The following is a 20,371-nucleotide window of genomic DNA, read 5'->3' as shown; positions in this document are numbered from 1 at the left end:
GCGATATATAAATGTAAATATACACACACGTATATTACCTCTGAATAAAATGTAAAATGGTGGGAAACACAGGTGTAGGGAGAAAGGGAGAGATTTAGAAAATTACAGCGTGCCGACTGCCATCTATCGGCTATAATCTGAACTGAGCTTTATCATACCCAGTATTTCACAAAAATACATCAGCACACACGTTAGCAACTCTCCACTGAAAATAGCAGTTATTTGTGGTCGACATGAATGCTCCCTCATTTCATAGGCAGCTGAGATTTCACTGACTATAAACATCAATTCTCATAAAACACTAAAGACACTAACAGTAACGTATACACTCAGATGCCTGAGATATTAAATTCACTTAGGTGGTGCATCAATCCAATATACAAATATACACAACAGTAGTCTATTTAGCCTGCAGAGAGCTTTTAATGCACGGCTTTCAGTCTGTGATATGGAACTTCACAGAGGTATACCACAGCAATGATGGGCCAGATGGTGTGTCTCTTATGGGACAAGCATTCCAGATGCAGAAATACATCTTGAGCTGGTGACAAATACTTTTGACTTCCATCAAAAATCAGTCTGAAACTCTACAATGAACTGTAATGAACTGGTTCCTCCACAGCTAAAACCTCTTCCTGGGGCAATGATAATTCATCAAGGGAGTCAAAAGTAAAGAAGGTAAGACAAGAACAGAAAATCAACACATTTTACTCACTAAATTCAATAATCAAAAATTTAATCAGCCTACTACACAAATAATTTTCCCCAAATTATCTCACAGTAATATCCAGGTCTATGAATTAAGTTAAAGATTCAGTTCACCTGGCAATGAAAAATACTTCAAAATTTTATTAAAGAAGTTACATCCCAAAAATCTGGAGTCATCTATACAAATGAAGGGTCATGCTTTTTTGAGAAATTTTGCAATGTCTCTTTCCAATGTCAATCCCTTCACTGAAAAAGAGGAGAGCCCTGACAGTGCTGCACCTGCCACAGAGGGAAAAAAGCTCTAAGGTAGGTTCAGAAATAGCTTTTTTGTACAGGCCATTAGATTTGTGAAAGACTACCATTGAAAGAAAAACGTGTGATGAGCTCCAATGTGTACACACACACACACACCAAGTTTCTATGTTTATATTTTTAGCTAGAAAGTAAGGATTTAAGAATTCCATTGTCCTGTGTTTCACGGTCACTGAGACTTTACTTATATTGGACTGGCATGTTGATCAGCCTGTTGTATTATAATAATGTGTTTCTAAACCCAAATGGGCACTGAGAGGAAGAATAAAATGTTTTTAATCTTTTAATACTTGCGCATGCACATTGACAATATAAAGTGGATGCTAGGACCTGTGCAGGGGAAAAACACTTAGTCTCCAACATCAGATTTCCTGGTACTATCACAGTGACATAAACAATATAATTTCAGAACCACTTCCTGTCACATCCTTAGCTACACTTTAGTGTTTACCATGACATATTGAGGTATTTTATTGTTTTATTGTTGATGGTGCTGTAGCCTGTAGCATTACAAGATTCAGAGGCTCTAGGGACATTGCTGTGTGCAAGAGTTGGGCATGAAAAACAATAATGGATGCTCATGATCTTTGGGGTCTCAGGCATCACTGCATTAAAAAGAGACAATATTCTGTAGTGGAAACCACTGCATGGACCTTAAAACATGCAAAGAACAGCCATATATTAACAACATCTGATTGAATCATGCAGAAAATTGGAAATGGGAAATCTGGCTTCTTGTGAAACATGAAATCATTACATTACACCATCAATCCTAATCAGTTCATCACAAAAATGGGTTAGTTGGTATATAGGTTGGTAATATGATAAAAAATGATGGTAAATGTTCTGGAACTGTACTATCATGGTGTTCTTATGTGGAATAATAATGGACCAGATGAACACACTCAGTTTAGCTGTTTATCTTGTTAACAATGTCGAAAAGGTGTTTCTTATAAGCTTGAAGACATATGACTAGAAAAATAAGGAGCAATGTGGCTGAGCACTTTCACTTCCAAATGACAATTTTGAATATTTTGAGTAATGAATGAAGGCTTGTTGTAAAGTTACACATTATTTATTTTAAGGCTTTAATTTGTTTAAACTTTTGATTTTTATAATCAATAGGTGCTAAATATTAGATTTAATTGTCAATTATTATTATTATTTTTTAATATGTTGCCCTTGTAATTTAAAACACTTACACCATAGTTTACACAGTGTCACCCCAGCATACACCATCCATGTCCTGTTAATGTGAGCACTCTAACGTCTTCAAACCAGTGGCTATTAGTTGTCCCTAGAAATAAACTACAATCAAAGAGGGACTGGACTTTCACAGCTTACGCCCTGCAACTAAGGAAAAATCTCCCCTTTTACAATTAGATTCAATGAGATTCTATTTCTTTGTTTTATTTTTGGGAAAAGCACTGGAATTATCCAGGATAATCAAACATATGCGGGAGACGGATCAGTACACCTTTAAAGAATTGAAAATTGAAAAGTTATTCAGGAAACCTGTTACTTACATGGCATTATTTTAAATAACCATTTTGGCACATTTAATTGTAATATTGTTGTTTGATGTTCTTAGTGGAGGACTGTGTGTTAGGAACACACAAGGTTTTCCATCTTGATGTTAGTGTAAATATTTCAGGCTTTATAAGCAGTCCAGGTATGCTTTTATGATGCTATGAACTCAAACTCTGATCTGTAGAACTTATACAGTGAGAAGAATATCAACCTTATGACTTACTAGCATCAAATGAAGTCTCATTTTTATATGGCTGTATGACAGAAATTTACAGCCTATAGATAATATCTGCCAAATGTTTATATACAAATATACATTATTATCTCTCATAATATTTTCAAAATGTATTTGGACACATTATGTGTAAAAGCATAATGATCTGGCTGAATGAACAGCACTGTGTATATGTCATAATGCCACAATAAATAAATTATTAATAATAAGTTTGAAAAATTGGTCAAACCTTTCCAGATGACAAACATTTTTTAAACTGTATTTTCTGTTGACATAGAAACCTATTGTTACAATATCAACATGCCTATCTAATTATTTTTATACACATAAAAATACACCAGATCTTTACCTAAAAGATAAGCATGGATTGCTACCAAAGTATAAAGAGAAAGTAAAATAATACTGGATTAGAATATGTTACGAGGCATATCTGTGATAGTAAGAGTCTAGGATATTAATTAGTTTCTCTACTTTTAACCAAATTAACTAACACAACTCAGGAACAGGCTATATAATCACTTCCGTGTAAGACAGTGCTCAGATACATTTAAAGCTGGAAAGAGGTTTTACCTCAGGTGCTGCTCCAGTTCCCATAGGAGGAGCTTTATTGCCATCCTATCCAGGCTTTTTGGATCCAGTATTTCCTTTTCTCTCATTGAGAATTAACCAAAACCATCCACACACGTCAGAAAATTGAAGCCAATTGGCCTTTGACTTCCAACCACACACACTGCCACAGTCACCTTGGAACCGCTTGAACACTCAACACCCTTAAACAATGTAGTTTTTGTATTTATAAAAACAAACAAACAAAAAAAAGCCAAGCAATGTGTGTGGGAATTTCTCTCTCCACTGCTAATTTACTCAACTCAGCTCTTTCAAAGCTCATCCCTCAGTAGCAACTGAATAGGAGGGGGCAAATCTATGATGTCACGGTTAATCACGTGATGAGTTCACCACTGTTACATAAACATTCACCAAAGATTTAGCCAGGCAGCCAATTGGATGCTCAGAAATGGTCCACACACCCCATGTGGAGTCTCATCCTCCAACCATTATCCTACCTCTTCCCTCTGGAGCTTTGCTAAGGGTCTCTAACGCTCCATTACAAAAGATGTGCATTATATTCTTCACGTTGTGCAAAGCATCTTCCTTCCATAATGCAGCAATTTTTTGCATTATGATTAAGGGGCAACTGTCAATGTTCAATCACTCAATGATTACATGCAACCAACACATCACTCTCTCCAGCTCTGCACTCACCCTGGTGGTGTCTCTTCACATCAGCACATGCTACAGCACACACTGAGTAGGCTTACCGTGCAAAGCTTAAAGGCAAAAATGGTGCTGGGCACATGCACGTCCATGCGGACGTATGTGGAGGCACAAACAGATGAGTGCGCATGTGGGTTGCATGTACACACACCAACACAAAAAAAAACCTGCAGTACTAGTCACCAGTCTATAAAAATAGATTTCAGAAAGACTAAAAAAATAAAAAACAGTATATATATATATATATATATATATATATATATATATATATATAACAGACAATTACTAACTGTAGCCATGGGTTTATTTAAGTTCTTGATTTCATTTCCTTTTTTGTTTTAATTTTGGTTTAGGTGCTGATGGTGTCATATTATAGGCTGCAAAAAAGAAAATCATCCTGACAATACATTTCATGCATAAATGTTAAGAACACATTTTTGGGACAGTACTTTTCTTTAATTTCCGATAAAATTACCATTAAGTATAGAGTAATTCATTTTTCATTTTAGTAGCTCTCTAAAGAGACTGCCTTCCCATTAACAACCTGGTTGAATGAGCAGAGGAAGGCTCTACATTATATAACCTGCTTTAAACCAAATGACGACAGTAGAGGTTGGCATTTATTCAAAAAAGCTCTTTAACACAGCAATGGCCTGCAGTAACACAAACATACATACACTAACAAAGAGAAGCCCAAGAAGCCCACAATCAATCATCTTAGCATCATACTTCACCCTTAAATCTTACACAAATTCATCCAATAAATCGTATTTCATAAATCTTACTTCATAAAGAGGTTATTTAAAAGAAACGCGCTTCTCTAGGTCGTAATTCTTTGCAGGAATCCCATTTTATCAGGCTCAGGAGTATGCCATTTTGAGACTGCCTGCTCTGATGGTAAAGACACACTTGGTTAACAAAAACAAAATGGAGCAGACATCTAAGCTGCACCCTGACACTCCGGCCCCACCATTTTATACGTAACCTACATTAATTTGGCACAAGTAAGTTGAAACAATTCCTGAATTTGACAAGAGGATAGTGAAAAAAAAATCATACACTAAAATACATATATTATAAAATTAGGGTGAATATAAGTGTATAACATTCAGATGTTGATCTGGGATCAAAAATAATGTTATGATGGAACTCTCATCATTCCTGGTAAAGAAAGTAATAACCATATATAATTTGCTTTTCAATTTATTATAAAAATGTAGAATTTATTGCTGACAGTTCATCAGCAGAAATATCACTTCCCTCTAAGGTATTACTTCAAGTTTGGGAACAAGTAAAAATCACCCAAACCTCAATAGGATGAATGACTTATTTCTTGGAATTCACATGCACAGCAGCCATGCCAGCCTGTGCCTTGTGTGCAGGTGTGTTGTTATGGAGCAGTAGTATGCCTTTAAGTACCTTTGCCATTTCTCATAAATTGCATGTCCTAATCCTAATGAAAGTCTCACCTATTTCCCTCTGCCATCCCCAAAAAATCTGTGGCTACCCATTTTCTGTCCAATAGATTAACTGAATTTCTTTGGAGGGGCCGTTGCATATTGATGCTACTGCACTGACTCCTGTTTGCTTTCTGAATCAAAATGGCGCACACATGTTTCATTCCCAGGCATAATTTGATCAATAACTGATAATGGATCTTCACCACACACTGTTCCCGAAACTCATTACAGCAATTACTTTGCCTCAAGGGCCATTGTGTCAGTCCCATACAGTATGGGACAAGAGTCTTTATTGCAGTAATCATATTATTATTACGATGATTATGATTAAGTCTATGTAAATAGGTAGGCCTAACTAACTACAGTTATTCGATTGTAGTCACAATTCAATTAGAGAAGTGACAACGTTATGTTAAAAAAAGAGGCCTGAATTTGGGGTGGTGCTCATTGATTGGTTTGCTTTTTTCTTTTTGGCACCAGTCACACTGGGTTTTTGCATTCCACTTAAGCTATTTCTCAATACTTCAAGTTCAAGCTGCCATACTTGGTTGTACAAACTTTGCGAGTTCGACTCGCAAGTACAAAGTTCTGAGGACGTGAGGACCATCTTCGTGGCAGGGAAAAGCCATCGTGCTGAGGTTGGTGTGAAATGCATTCTGAAATATGTCATTCTCTCAAGTCTCATCTCGATAATACAGTCTGAGCAAGAACACATCCGGGTATTGTAATTGTACTTAACTAGATATGGACTTTTAAACAGAACAGGCTGTAATTGTTGACATTTCCCAAGAACATCAGAACACACCAAGAACGCATACTGAGAAACCGGAATCCCTGTTTCTCAGAATATCTGTAAGCCCAATGACTAAAGTGATTAGAGACCACTGAGACACATGTTTCAAGACATTATTCATCCAAAAAGAATGGTCCAGAGTTTTTCCTGTATCTACTGCATAGAACCAGCTATGTTCTAAGTATATATCGTCACTATATATACACACACACGAAATAAAGCGCTTCCTAACTTTCCAAGAATGTCAATGTAAAAAGCGTTATTCCAAGTTATTTTGGAGGAATTCTACAGTTCTATCATGAAAAATCAACAAAAATTGTTTTTTTTGGGGGTGTGTGATTACATCACTACTTATTTATATTAATGCAAGAATGTGTGAAAAAGTTATGTCCCAGTTGAAAAGGTGCTAATAAAATACCTTAAGAGCTAGTAGTGCAGTGTACTATGTAATTCCAAGAAAATTCTGTTAACAAGAAATGTGTAAGAAAAAAAAAAAAAAATGGACAGCAATTACAGAGAAAAACCTTCGCTGTTAATTTGCTCAGTTCTGTACTTACTAAAAGAGAGCAGTTCTGAATCCTAATTAGGCTACTGCAACAGAAGCCCTGATTTTCTATGTTCACTGATTTGGTCATATTGTGTAAGATATAAAAAAGGGTGGGAGAGAAGAGCAGGCATTCCGATAGAAGTAAACTTTTTATGTAATAACTGGGAGTTGGAATGGTTCACAATGGGAGTTAATAGAAGACTCTGAAAAAAGAGGGGAACTAACCATAGCTCTGGAGGAAAACTGTGAATAAAGGTAGGGATGTTTCAGACATCTCAATACATGATTTGCTTCACAATCAGTTTAAGTGTTTCTTAGACCAGCACATCCACCAATCTACTCAATAAAAAACCAAAAGCCAGTCAATAGGTCTGTCCCAAAACCTAGTGTGCTGCCTAGGTAGGTACCAGCGGCGATTGCTCTAAGACTGCAAGGGAAGCTCAGCTTCCCCTAAAATGTAAAAAAATAAGTGATCAAATATATACTGTTGTGTGTACATGCCATTGAATATATATGCACTACAATGCGCTCAACTTTTGTTCAGAATCAGCTTCTTATCACTGGTAAAGGCGCGGCTTTCCTCTAATCATTCCCGCAGATTCAGAGTGCTTTAAGCGGTGTGGACACTCAATAGCGAATTGCAGCAAAACGAGACGAACCATTGGATAAATGCTGGGCTTTGTCCCGCCCATCGGACGCTCAGCGTCTTTGGGGGTCTATGGGGCAGTGGGCTGGCCTCGGTGGACGCTCAGCTTCTGCATGATGATTGGATGATATGTATGAGGCTGAATTTTTGATTGACAGCGAAATGAGTGAATCAGCGATCCTTTGGTGTAAAGATCCATGGGAGCACAGGCGGACACACTTCACATGAGCCAAGGCCGTTTAAGCAGCCTAGCTCTGCTGGCCACTGAGAGGACACTAGTCAAGTCCCTAGAAAAGACGCCTTGTTGGTACGACAGGGTCACAGATCATTTTCTTAAAAAGGAACGGAGGGTAGAATTTACGTATAAATAAACCGACACATTTTATGATGTAGGCCGAATTTGAGCTTCCCCTCCTTGAAAGACCAGCATCCGCCACTGGTAGGTACTGACTCTGTAAGCAGACAGCATTCTAAAAGCCATCTGTCCTCATGAGGCAGATTATTTATTTAGCATTATTTTTATTTTCTGCATTTATTAGTTCTTCCCTCCATTTTTTCTGTACAACACAATCACATTTATATATATATAAAAAAACAAACAAACAAACAAAAAAAAACTAACCCTAGCCTCTAGCCGTTTAGGGAGTGAGTTTTCACTACATTTTCAAACATAGCCTACATAACAACCAATCAAATAAAAGCATCTGAACAAGAGACCAGCATGCCACGCCTATGTAGGTGCGGGGAAGAGAACACTGATGCAACAACAGAATATATGTTTATTTTAAGAGGAATGAATATGTGAATAGAAGTGCGTTTTCACGAAAAACTGGGACAATGTGTGTCCCGAGAAAAATTATTAATATTCCAGGACAGACAGTAAAAAAAAGAGAGAACAATCCCAGGAAAACCAGGATGTGTGACAACACTAATAAATCGTCTCCGAGTGAGCGGGAGAGAGTGTTTGTAATTGATAAATCACTGTGTCAGTAATCAATTTAGACGCTGAATTACTCTGTATCCATTTTCATGCGTTTTATTTCAGAAGGGCTCCTGGACTGTGGTTGTTGAGAGTATATTTCTGTCGTTTAACCTGCTGTGTGTGTGTGTTTACACCTATATGTGTGTGTAGTTTTCAGCATGGATAAATTTAATCCCAGAAACTGTGAAATAATATATCGGTCGCCGATATATCTTGAATCACTAGATAATACTAGTCAAGTAAAAAAGCAAGAACATTTGCATTTTCATATTTTAGTATGTTTAAGTCATAGCAGAAACAAAGACTCATTCTTTAGATTTTGGCCATTTACATAAAAAGAAAAAAGTAAGCGACAAGCCTGACTGTGTTTTTCCAGAATACATGAGCAGGCTGAGCCTGTTAGAAGTCCCATGAAACCAATTATATCTGAATGCCAATCACATGAGGATAATGTACTGTGCATGAGTTTATACCTGGGCAGAGTAGGCTAAATTTTTATTTTAATTAAAGTATTCAGAATCAAGGTAGTCTTTTTACTGATCTATCAACATAATAGTCAATACTTCCAGCTCTAAAATAAAGGGGGAAAGGGAGTAAAGGTGTAAGTAAAGATGATGCAAAGTGAGAAAAGGAGAAAAGAACAGTGATGAGAGAGAACTCTGCACAGGCCATGGTAGAACAGGTCTGAGCCAGTCAGTGATGCCTCACAGCTTTGCACAGCACACGTTATGTAAGCTGCTGAAAATTTAACCAAAAAAAATGGTGGGATTCATAAATGCTCACATCACCATTATAATAGAGTATATGATGCATGTGCCCATGAGGACATAGCTCCCCAAAACAAGAAAGTATTAAGTACTACCCTGTTCATTGATCAAACCCCTAAAAACAAATCTCTGCTCACAAAAAAATTATTCTCCAGAAAAAAAAATCACTTAATGCTTTAATAAATGCACAGTCCCTGTCTTTTTCTCCATATCACTTAGCTGCCTACCTCCCAATGTTAACAGAGTAAAACATATATGATTTACACTGGAGGGAGTCATTAAAAAGGGAATATCCAGAAAACCTGATTATTTTTTGATGAGATTTCAAAATATTTTTTAAAAGTTATTAATCTAGGCATTAGGTTTTCTCCGTATGTTTGCTCAGATTAAGCCTAATTAAAGATATTATGTTAATTTAACTATTCCCAAACGACAATCCAATATAATCCACAAGGATTCAGATGAGCTGCAAATGGATTTGGAACTAATCCTTGTAACGGCTGAGGTATCAGTATACTGATGTCAACAAAAAAAAATAAATTTCAGAACTCTTATTGTACTGACACTAATAGCAGAAAAGGGGTAAAGATATGAGTGGGATTGAGGTTAATAAAAGTGATGAGAGAACTTCTAGCATCTAGCACAAACAAGGCAGAACTGGCCCAAACCAGTACGCATGTTATGCACGTTGTTGAAAATTTAACCTAAAGAAAAAAAGGTGGGTTTTCATGAATGCATGTAGTCAAGTTTATAAAGCTGCATATGACCGGAACACAAGATAAAGATCTTGATAACAAAAAATTATCCAATGCTGTCTCCAAATATTGAACAAATAACTACACAAACCATACCCAACTAACACACAATACATCTATTACTGATGTTCAAACAGTTATCAGCACAATCAATCCTGTTCAGACAGCAGGTATATTCCAGTGGGTCAATAATAATTCTTTTTGTAAATGACAGAGAATTGTCCTTTAAAAGCTGACTAACAGCAGCAACAACGGAAAAGTAGACCTGCAGTACCACCTTGTGGTCAAATGTGGTACTTTAACAAATGCAAAAGGATATTATTGTATAGAAAAATCATCGACATTGGGTATTTCTATATTATGAACACAAGTCCTCATTAAAAGTATAAGACAAAACTGAAGCGTGATGTTCTAACAATCCTCAACAACAATAGCTTTCCATTCATTTAAAATCATAAATAACAAGACAGCCTCTATGAATGATCTTTGACCACTAGACATTAAACCAGATTGTAAGACTAACTGCATATGCACTTGTGAAATAATACCAATCACCCAGATTTTTTTATATCATGTCATAGCCAAAAAATGTGACGTAACCAAACAGGAACATGCATTAAAATGTATGACTGTGCACAATAGTCCAGGAATGAAACATTAACTATGTGTATACTGTAGATCTGATCGTATATTTTTGTTCAGATCTTAAAAAGCAATGTGACCAAACACAATAAAACACACTCCACAGGAAACCCCCTAATAAAAGCCACTATAGACTGTTGCACTGTTTAGAAATATAGTATGTCTAAAAAATATATATATATTTGCAAAGTTCTAAACATCACTTCCATCAAACTTATCAAACTTTATTCAGCATTTTTATGGAACTGAATATTGGGCAAAGTGGCAACATTTTGTATACATCTACTAAAGGTAATGCAGCTACCAAAACCTTAAAATATATCGATTTTAGAAATGGGGATGAGACCATTCTCCATTATTACAGAGTAGTACTTTTTCTTAGCAGGGTTATCATTTTGAACTATGAGTCAAACTTTAACGCCTTTCAATACTGAGAAGTTATTATAAAAGTATGTGTCTAACACTATTAATAAAAATCATTGTATTCATGAGGAAAAATGCCACTCGATTTCCTATGAAATGTGCAGTTAGGTGTTGTTATTTAACAATATCAAAGACACATTTTAAAAAGTGTGTAGTCATAATGTCTTTTTGCAGTCTAAAGATCTTAGATCTGAATGTTTCGCAAAATGATTAGCTTTTTATTGGGCAAGCTTGGTATTATCAAACATACCTGTTTGAATTATAATATCTATTACTGAAAACTGAGTATTTTGTAAAAATTACAATGTACATTAAAATTACAATTTTTACAAAAATTACAAAATTACAATGTACATTAAAGGCCAGAGGTTATATTAATCCTAGATGAATTAACATGCTGGTTGATATCCCATCCAACCCTGTGGGAATTATTTCTATGACCTTGTAAATTTAGTAACTGCAATATGACAGAAAAAAAAATAAAAATAATAAAACATCCATACCCCATTCTTGCATTTTAAAAAACAAGTTATAAACACTACGGACTTGCTGTGTCAACGTTACTTTAAAGACATATCTAGAAATATTATCCCATTTAAATAATACAAGTCATTCATATTTAAAGTACTAACAGAAAAGTCTGGTGATTTACAAAGGCATGTTCACCACTCCTATTTAAAGAACTATTCAAATAGCCATGTCACTGCTGCAGGCACAAACAGAAGCATGAAAAATGCAGTAATAGCACAAAGAGCCAACGATCACTCCACATTACCTGCTGCTAGGCTCTAACAAGACACAAAAGTATTACCACACGACAAAAAATAAGGGTCATCATGATTATAGATCAGACTTCTCAAACACAGTGGCAATTAATAATAAACTGTGATTTCTCCAGCTCCATGCACAAAAACAATGGATGCATTATTTCTTCTAATCATTTGTTAAGCATCCAGTCGCCTTAATGATGCCACCAGTCCTGACAGCTAATTATTACACAAGCATCTCTTGATCCTGTCAGTACTACCCCACTGAACTATGAATTATTCACTTCCTGTCTGAGCAAACCAAAACTTCCATTCCTAAACTGGAAGGGAATATTAGGTGTCTCTATGTGACTGGTTCAAGGGTATGTCAACATAATTTTTCTGTTGCATTACATTACTGCTTATGTAACATGGTTTACTATCTACTATGCAAAGTAAACAGACAAAGCTATAGCATATGTTAAGGTATAGCCTATGTGATAATTAAAACATCAAAAACTCATATCATTCCTATGATTCCAATTCCTGTGTGCCTACTGGTCTATTTATGTTTTGATAAGAAGAAGAAGAAGAAAAAATGGGTACTGATATCACTAAAATCAAACTGTCTGGTGGCAAATTATAATTTTTGGGATTAGAAGCAGAGCACTGCTTTCAAATAACAAAAAAAAAATATATATAAAAAAGGCTCAATTAAGAAAAACAGATATTCTGGTTTTAAAAAGGGAAAGAAAAACAAATCAGTGTGTCAATATTTCTTAATGTGAAACTTAAATTATGCATTGTCATTATGAAAAATGGCAACAAGTTTTAAAAGATTCGTCAAGGGGGTTCATTTATTTTATGTTTTGGATTTCTTTCCATATATGCACTCAATCACTGAAGACCAAACTTGTTTTTACAAGGCTTGAGCAGGAGAGTATCTGTATGCAAGTTGGAACTGGGCCAAACACCACTGTCACATGATTCAGTACTTGCCATGTCCTTCCCAGCACCCTTGGGATGTATCTGCCATGTTTTCCCTGAATGCTGTAATATGGGAGATATCATGAGGTAAATGAACCCAAATTTTGTTTAATTAATATTCCCCACAATCACAGCATCTTAGAAAATGTAGTACATTTGACAAAAATATTACACAAAATACATTCCTCCCTTGTTGCTCTCCTCACAAATTACTTCTAAAGGGATCTTTAAAAACTTCCAAGGTCCTACATATGGTCCAAGTTGATTTAACCTAACCTTCACAGGGATGCATGAGGATGGAGGAAAAAAAGAGGAGCTTGAAGACTTCACTTAAAGATCTTAACATATTACTTTAGTGATTCGCTTTATGCACTAAATGACAAATCTGCAATATATCTTTACTGCAAATACATTTTTAAATAACATGTTTGCAACATATTTTGACTGTAGTTATATGTAGACAATTCATGGCCATGAAACAGAGGAAATGCTTTTTACAGATTAAATGTACACAAACAGATTTTTTACTTGTTTGTGTTTGTTTTTAAAAGACGCAATTTAGCTGGGAATATAGGGATGCTCTAGGGTATAAAACTATTTCTGAATTACCTGAAAGGTACATGTAGGTACAGGCTAATGTCAAATTAAATTTCACACCATACAGTAGAGCAGATAAGAGGTATTGACAGGATAATTATTAGTCTTAAAGATACACTACAGGTTCAGCAAATCTGCCCTTACAGCGGTAATTAACCAAACCCATACAACATGTCTCTCTCTATCATAGACCATCACTTACACTTTAAAACACACACACACACACACACACACACACACAAAATCACGTGACAGCACTGGGGTTTTTCCACTCAGCCCTGAGCTGGAACAGTGAAAAACATGGCTGCCACCTCACTATACTCCAGCTAGAACTAGTTACAAGGGGCACAAAAATGATGTCAGAATGTTAAAAAAAAAAAAAAAAAAAAAAAAAAAACCACAAAGAACCTTTCAAAACTAGTTGAACATGAATTACACCTACAAAAAAAAATGCAAGAAAATAGGGCAATTACAAGAGCATCACTTGCATTTCCTTAACTCATCATAGTATAGAAAGCTCTTAATTAAAATAAAACAGCAAAAAAATTAAAGCTATGGACAAAACATATTTTTAATAAATATTAAAGTACAGTGAAATCCTTATTAAATTTAGGGGCCAAACTGAATAGCTATCTGCTGAATGTTTGTTAAGGTCAAATACCCAGCAAAGTCAATATCAATGTGTATCCCTAATTTATTATGTAGAAAACCTGTTGATACTTATTCTCACAACCCCTTCCAACTGAATCCTGCAATAATAACACAACCAAGTTTCAAAACGAGAAGCACTATTTTGGAAAGTTAAAAGGTACAAATCTGGGATGAGATCATACAGTCATAGGAAGGTTTTTCTCAATTTATTTTGAGAATGAAGAAGTGGGCAGCAGTCAAAGCTTCCGTATTTGGAGGGAGCAAAATTGCAAACAATCAAAACACTGCATATGTAAACAGAGCATCTTTACAAACTAGACAGCACACATAAAATGGCCGGCACCAACTGCATCACAGCCCCCTGACTGCCTCGCGTAGGGTGCCAGCATTGTTTGGGTGCTAAGCCTGGAATGATTCAGCGTTTCCAAGGCGACTAAGTTCTAGATGACAAGGCAAGGGCTGAGACAGAGAGAGAGAACAAGCTGAGGCTGAAGGACACTTACTGAGCATTTTTTTTCAGCTTACTGCACTGCTCTCGCTACATCTGCCTCAAAACATCCAAGTGGTGAATGCAGATGCAAGTGGAATGGCAAAGATTGTATTACAATTAAGTTCAAAGCTTAGAGGTCATATGAGGATACGGTGTTAGTTCTCCCACTGACAGGAATGAGCTGATAAATACCCACCCCCCCCAATCAGCAGCAACAATGTTCAGGTCTTAAGAGCTTCTGAACAGTTTGAAGCAAATATTAAAAGAGAAAAGGTACAAGAGATCGAAATGCATCAAAAGAATGACCCGGAACCCTGATGTTTTTCCTGATATATCACTGAAAATACCCCTGACACCTCAGCCTCCGCAATGCTGTTGGATGATGTCTCATGACATCACAAAGGTGACATGCATTACTGAGTCATACAGACACAGCTGCAGATACATTACTATGGTGACAAAAAACACACAGGCTCAATGTCTTTGCCTTTCTCCTACACTCTGCCAGAAATAAAAATGATGGTGGTTACATCTGCCATTCCTGACAAATACAGAATGATACTGAAATACACCTCAACGTGATTTACAGTGCAAGTCCAATTAAAAAAATATTTAAATTTTACATATCCACATGTCAAAGATACAACAACAGAATTATTTCTAATTGCAGCCTAAATGACACCATCAGCACCTAAACCAAAATAAAAACAAAAAAGGAAATGAAATCAAGAACTTAAATAAACCCATGGCTACGGTTACTAATTGTCTGTGATACACACACGCACACACACACATATATATATATATATATATATATATATATATATATATATATTTATTTTTAGGTAGGTAGTTAAAGTGCCATTTAGTTACCAGTACACAGTCAGAGCCAATAAGAATACAATACTGCAGAAACAGTATCCGATAAGACATTCCAAGTAGTATGTTGCATTATAATTTAACAAAACACAAACACATAATATGTAACATATGATGAGCTGTGAATTTAAGCTTAAAAGTGAAAGCTTAAAGCTTTGAGGTTTGTAAACCACTTTGAGGTCATGCAACTGTCACTAAATCTGAAATCTGCTATTAAAGGGTCCTATTAAAGACAAGGAAGACAGGGAAATAGCTGCTGTTACAGTGTAATACGAAACTTCACAAGTGAAACTGAGGATATGAATACGGGAAAGGAAAATATACATAGAGGGGGCAATAGGTTCAGTGAGGAAATAGTGCTATACTTAGAAGAAGCAAACTGGCACAACACTGACCACTTATAAGAAAGCACAGAGACTGAGCATTTTACTCAAGAAGAAAAAATGGAGTACATAAATAAATCATACATTGGCAACCTATTTCTGGGCAGACCACAAAGCTAAACAATTAAAGGGTAAAGAAGGTCACAGGTTATCACATGGTTAGAAGCACTGGCGTATAATATAGGGATGGAAAAGCAAAGAAAACAGTAATTAATATCCCTTCACTGAATTATATTTGACATCTTGATTCTTACCTGTCATCATCTGTGCCAGCTGATGTAGCTAAGGCACTGGCGTCTGCAGTAGCACTGCCCTCCTGTCCAAGAGTGGCACCTGCCTCTGAGGCACTATGTCCGATGAGCCCTGCCACCCCTCCTGTAGCCAGCCGGGGCAGAGAGAGTAGAGACTGGTGCTGAAAGAGCAAGCGCCCAGCATCTTCGAGCTGGGAGGCTGTCAGAGAAGCCATCCCACTGTAATGACCTCCTGCTGTGGGAATGTGGGTGACTTGACCTCCCTGGTGACGCAAGGTTAGGCCAAGTCCAACAGAGTGTCCTGCAACAGGACCTCCGTGCTGTAGGGTCTGAGGAAGGCCTGGTTGTAGGTTGCTCTGAAGAGTAGAAGGTGGTATACTGGGTGCGGTCTGGCCTGTAGTTGAGGAAGGTGGCAAGGTTGGCTGACTGACAGCAGCTTGCTGTTGTGGCTCTTGTGGCATTTGGGATGGATGTGGCTGATTTATCGTGTTCCCTTGTGCCAAGACCATCTGTGGAGCTGGAACTTGGGGCCTAGGAGATACGGCCTGTGGAACAGCGACTGGAGTCCCAACTGGCAGACCAGGTATCTGTGTGGGCACTGTGGTTGCCCTTGGTGCCACACTGCCCTGTACTGAAGGCATTGGATGAGATTGAGCTGTGGCTTGGATGCCCTGTGGAATATGGGCATAATCTAAACCCTGGTTCACAGACACAGCTGCCTGTTGATTTATAGGGTAACCACTCTGAAGCTGGCCTGCTTGACCCTCTAAGGTGTAAGGAACCTGCTGCTGGGGTCTTGCAGGGGGAGGCTGACCCTCTGTTCCAAGCAGACTCTGGACCGGAACAACTTGTGGGTTGTTAGGAGGAACCACAGCAGGTGGAACAACACCATGTGTTCCTGGATCTTGGTGATGTGTATGAAGTTGAGGGGTGGTCTGGTGTATACCTTGGTGAGAAACAGGTACAGCAGCTGGGACAAAGGCCTGCTGTACTGGCTGTGTTCCTTGCTCACCTCCACCACTCATTGTGCTGCTGGATGAACTTCCACTCATGCTTTCAGTCTCCGACTGAATGATGCTCTCCACAGCTCTGTGGGTGGGTAATGAATCTGTGGAAGGGGCTGCAGCATGACTTTCTTTTTCATAATACTCCGTGCACATCCACCTCCCCTTCCTAAAAGGCTCTGAGCTGGAGTCCAACTTCACCACCCTAAAACGAGAGGCAGTGGCTGTTGAAGCAGCTGTGACTGGTATTGGAGTTGTGTTAGTGGATGGAGGAGGCTGCGTAGAAGCAACAGCAGCTCCTGACATATGTCCCGTGGCCCCGGTTGTACCAGGGAGACTGCCTGCAACAGTTGTGATTGCTGCCACACTTCCCGCTCCACTGGTACTATTTACAGAGCTTGACACAGAAGATAAAGGTGGGTTCACTATTCCGGTGGCACTCACTTCCACTCCAGCAGCACGAATAGAGGAGGCTCTCTGGGTTCTACCCTGTGCAGCAGCACCAGACTGGGCTGAGGTGGCTGTCGCTGGAACAACGCTGGCTACTGACGTAGACACACCTTGAACTGGCTGTGGGGCTGACACAGAGTGGGCCCCCTGATCCTTGTGGTGTCCATGAGGCTGATAGCTATGGTGATGGTGACTATGGTGATGAACAGTCCCATTTACCATATATCCTTGCTGAGAGGACTGTGAGTGAGAGTGCTGCATCACTGGCTCATTGGGTGATACAACACCTGGAGTCTCTCCTCCATGTAAGCTATTCAGAGTTTCTTCTGAAGAGCTTCTTTCTGGGATTCCTGGGTCAGTGGCCCGTGACACAGACACATCAAGGATGTCAGATGAAGACAGGTCCTCAGTGTGTGACTCGTCCATGTCGTCGTAGCTCTCTGTATCATCTGCTATACTGTTGTTAGTGCTGGCACTGGCTTGTGCAGGTAGGACGCTCGTAATCTGGAAACCACTCTTCTTTTTCACCTGAGCCCCTGCACTTTGGAGAGGTTGAGACTGGCCGTGTATATTAAGGCTGTGGGGAGGAGGAGGATGGTGAGGCCCTGGGGAGGAAGATCCAGTTGGGGGTGTGTGGTGCATGATCAGTGGTGTCTGGTGCTCTTCAGTCGGGAGAGCGTTACAGTTCACAGACGTGCCACCACTCCCCGTGTTACTGCCCCTACGGCTGGTGAAAACTGAGGGGTGCGCCATCTTCCTAGTCCCAGGAGAATCTCCTGTTGAGTCCGAGTGATGCATTTTATAACTTAGAGCTTGCCTAGGTATTTATTTAGTAGCGTAAGGCAAACGTAACTCTCTACTCCTTGCGTTTCAAATGAGACTAAAAGTCTTAGCTAGCTTATAAGCTAGCTACAATGACGTCGTTAGCGGCACCTAGCAAACCTTTAATAGTTACATCCCCCATTTAAAGAGCTACGGAACAAAACAGAGTGTGCCGAGGACTTTAAAAAAGCACGACAACAGTCTGACTTTGAATCAAACGGGAATTGGTGTCCTCAGAAATTCTTCTGCGTAGCTATCTTGGACGCTAACTATAGTCAAATAGCCTCTGGGTGTCCAAAAGCTAAGCTACAAGCTAAAACAGCCAACACTTGGCAAGGCTAGCGACTGCTAGCTTGCTGGCTAAATGACAAGTCTGAACACAGACAAAACTGCCTGCGCATGTAAAGCCCGTTCAAATATCTACCCACAACACATATTTCTGTGTAATTTTACGACAAAATGAATCGAATTTAGATACTGACATTTCATATAAATACAACGCCGGTCCTGGGCTAGCTCGATAATTCAATACAAACTGTTGTGATACGACATCACCTCCATCACACTGAAGCAGACAGGCTTTAACTGCAGCGCATTTTTTCCTTTAATTATTTCGGTAGATCAACGACGCAGTTAATCCAGCAGGTGCGTTAAAATCCTTGTCTTGTTGTTAATGCTTTTCGGACTCTTGTCGAATAATTAAATCCATCTTGCAGCTGTTTCAGTGGAAGGTTTGCTGTATCATCCTCTCCGCTGTGATCTTCAGCCGCCCTGCTGCCATAGCTGAATGCAGTTAGCATGCTAACCAACGGGCTAGCGGCTCGGCGCTGACGGGCGGCGGGGGGCGGAGCGCCCTCCTGCTGATCCAGGACCTGTTTGGCTGAGCTCAAACAGTGGCAAGGCTGCGCTATAAAACTGACCTCAGAACAGCCACCGACAGCCCTACAAGTAGGACTGACGCTGTCGGCAGCAGACAAGTTCATCTTTTATGTTTGTGTGCCGTGTTTTTCAGTAGTCACAAGGCACACTTACATTTTTCAAGAAAAGTTAAAAAAAAATAAAAAACCCCAAAACTAATAACTGACATCATGTATTAGTTCAGACAACTTTACAGTCAGTAGTAACAGAACAGAGTGTCTCAGCCTGTACAGATTTTTAAACCACATTTTCATGGTACTACTGTACTCAGAAGTAACTGCCCCAACCTACACAGTCATGTTGGGCCATATGTGCAGCCAAGCTCGAGTTTTGTGGGCAACCCACAAGTTCGGCCCATGGGTTAACTTTTGACCCCTCAAATAAATTCCCTTTCAGGGTCAGTGCTGGGACTAGGATGGGTTAAACTGGGCTGACAACAATCCATGCAGGTAACAAATGTATAATGATAACAACTGCACTGCATTCAAATGACAAAAACCTCAGGCAATTTAAAATGAATATAAAACATTTGGTACTTAATCTTCACTAAGCAAATCTCTGGCCCACATTAAAATTGGTTTGCAGCTAGCGATTCAGAATTCTTTTGTCTATTATTCCTTGATGCAGTAACCTATACCTATACTTCATAGTGCATTTTGTTTTTCTTGCTTTGTGAATACAATTGACATCATCACCCAACCCCAAATCCTCCTCCGTTACACTTCACACAAATCTAGAGCTTCAAAAGGCAACCACTTAGATGAATGAAATCAAGTTTGTTTGTCAGTTGGAAGAGTAAAGCTAAGTGAAATATAATTGCACATCTAAAATTATTGTCTTTGTCTGTTACTGCTTATTCAGTTCAGGGTTGCGGTGGGTGCAGAGCCTACCAAGAATTACTGGGCGCAAGACAGGAACATACTCTGGACTGAGTGCCAGTCAATCACAGTGCAACACACATACACACTCCTATGGAAAATTCAGCATGGCCAATCAACCTACTAATGTGTGGGACTGTGAGAGGAAAACAGCACTGGAAGGAAACCCACCAAGACATACGAAGACACCAAACTCCTCAGGGACTCAAAGGCAGGCCTTGAAAACAACCCCAGCACCCT

At 38.6% G+C, this 20,371-nt stretch overlaps 1 protein-coding gene across 1 annotated transcript in view; it reads right to left on the bottom strand.

Moving 5' to 3' along the window:
- zgc:65895 (uncharacterized protein LOC393546 homolog) overlaps positions 1-19,088 on the bottom strand; it is a 22,309-nt gene extending 3,221 nt beyond the window's left edge. The window contains exon 1 of the mRNA XM_066662861.1: positions 16,063-19,088. Coding sequence (XP_066518958.1) covers positions 16,063-18,311 — 2,249 coding nt within the window. The 5' untranslated portion in view covers positions 18,312-19,088. The remainder of the gene's footprint in view (positions 1-16,062) is intronic.
- Between the last annotated feature and the right edge of the window lie 1,283 nt (positions 19,089-20,371).

The sequence above is a fragment of the Hoplias malabaricus genome, chromosome 3, assembly GCF_029633855.1.
Source record: "Hoplias malabaricus isolate fHopMal1 chromosome 3, fHopMal1.hap1, whole genome shotgun sequence".
Classification (NCBI taxonomy): Eukaryota; Metazoa; Chordata; class Actinopteri; order Characiformes; family Erythrinidae; genus Hoplias; species Hoplias malabaricus.
The sequence above is the reverse complement of the archived record's forward strand: the minus strand, read 5'-3'. Positions and strand labels throughout refer to the sequence as shown.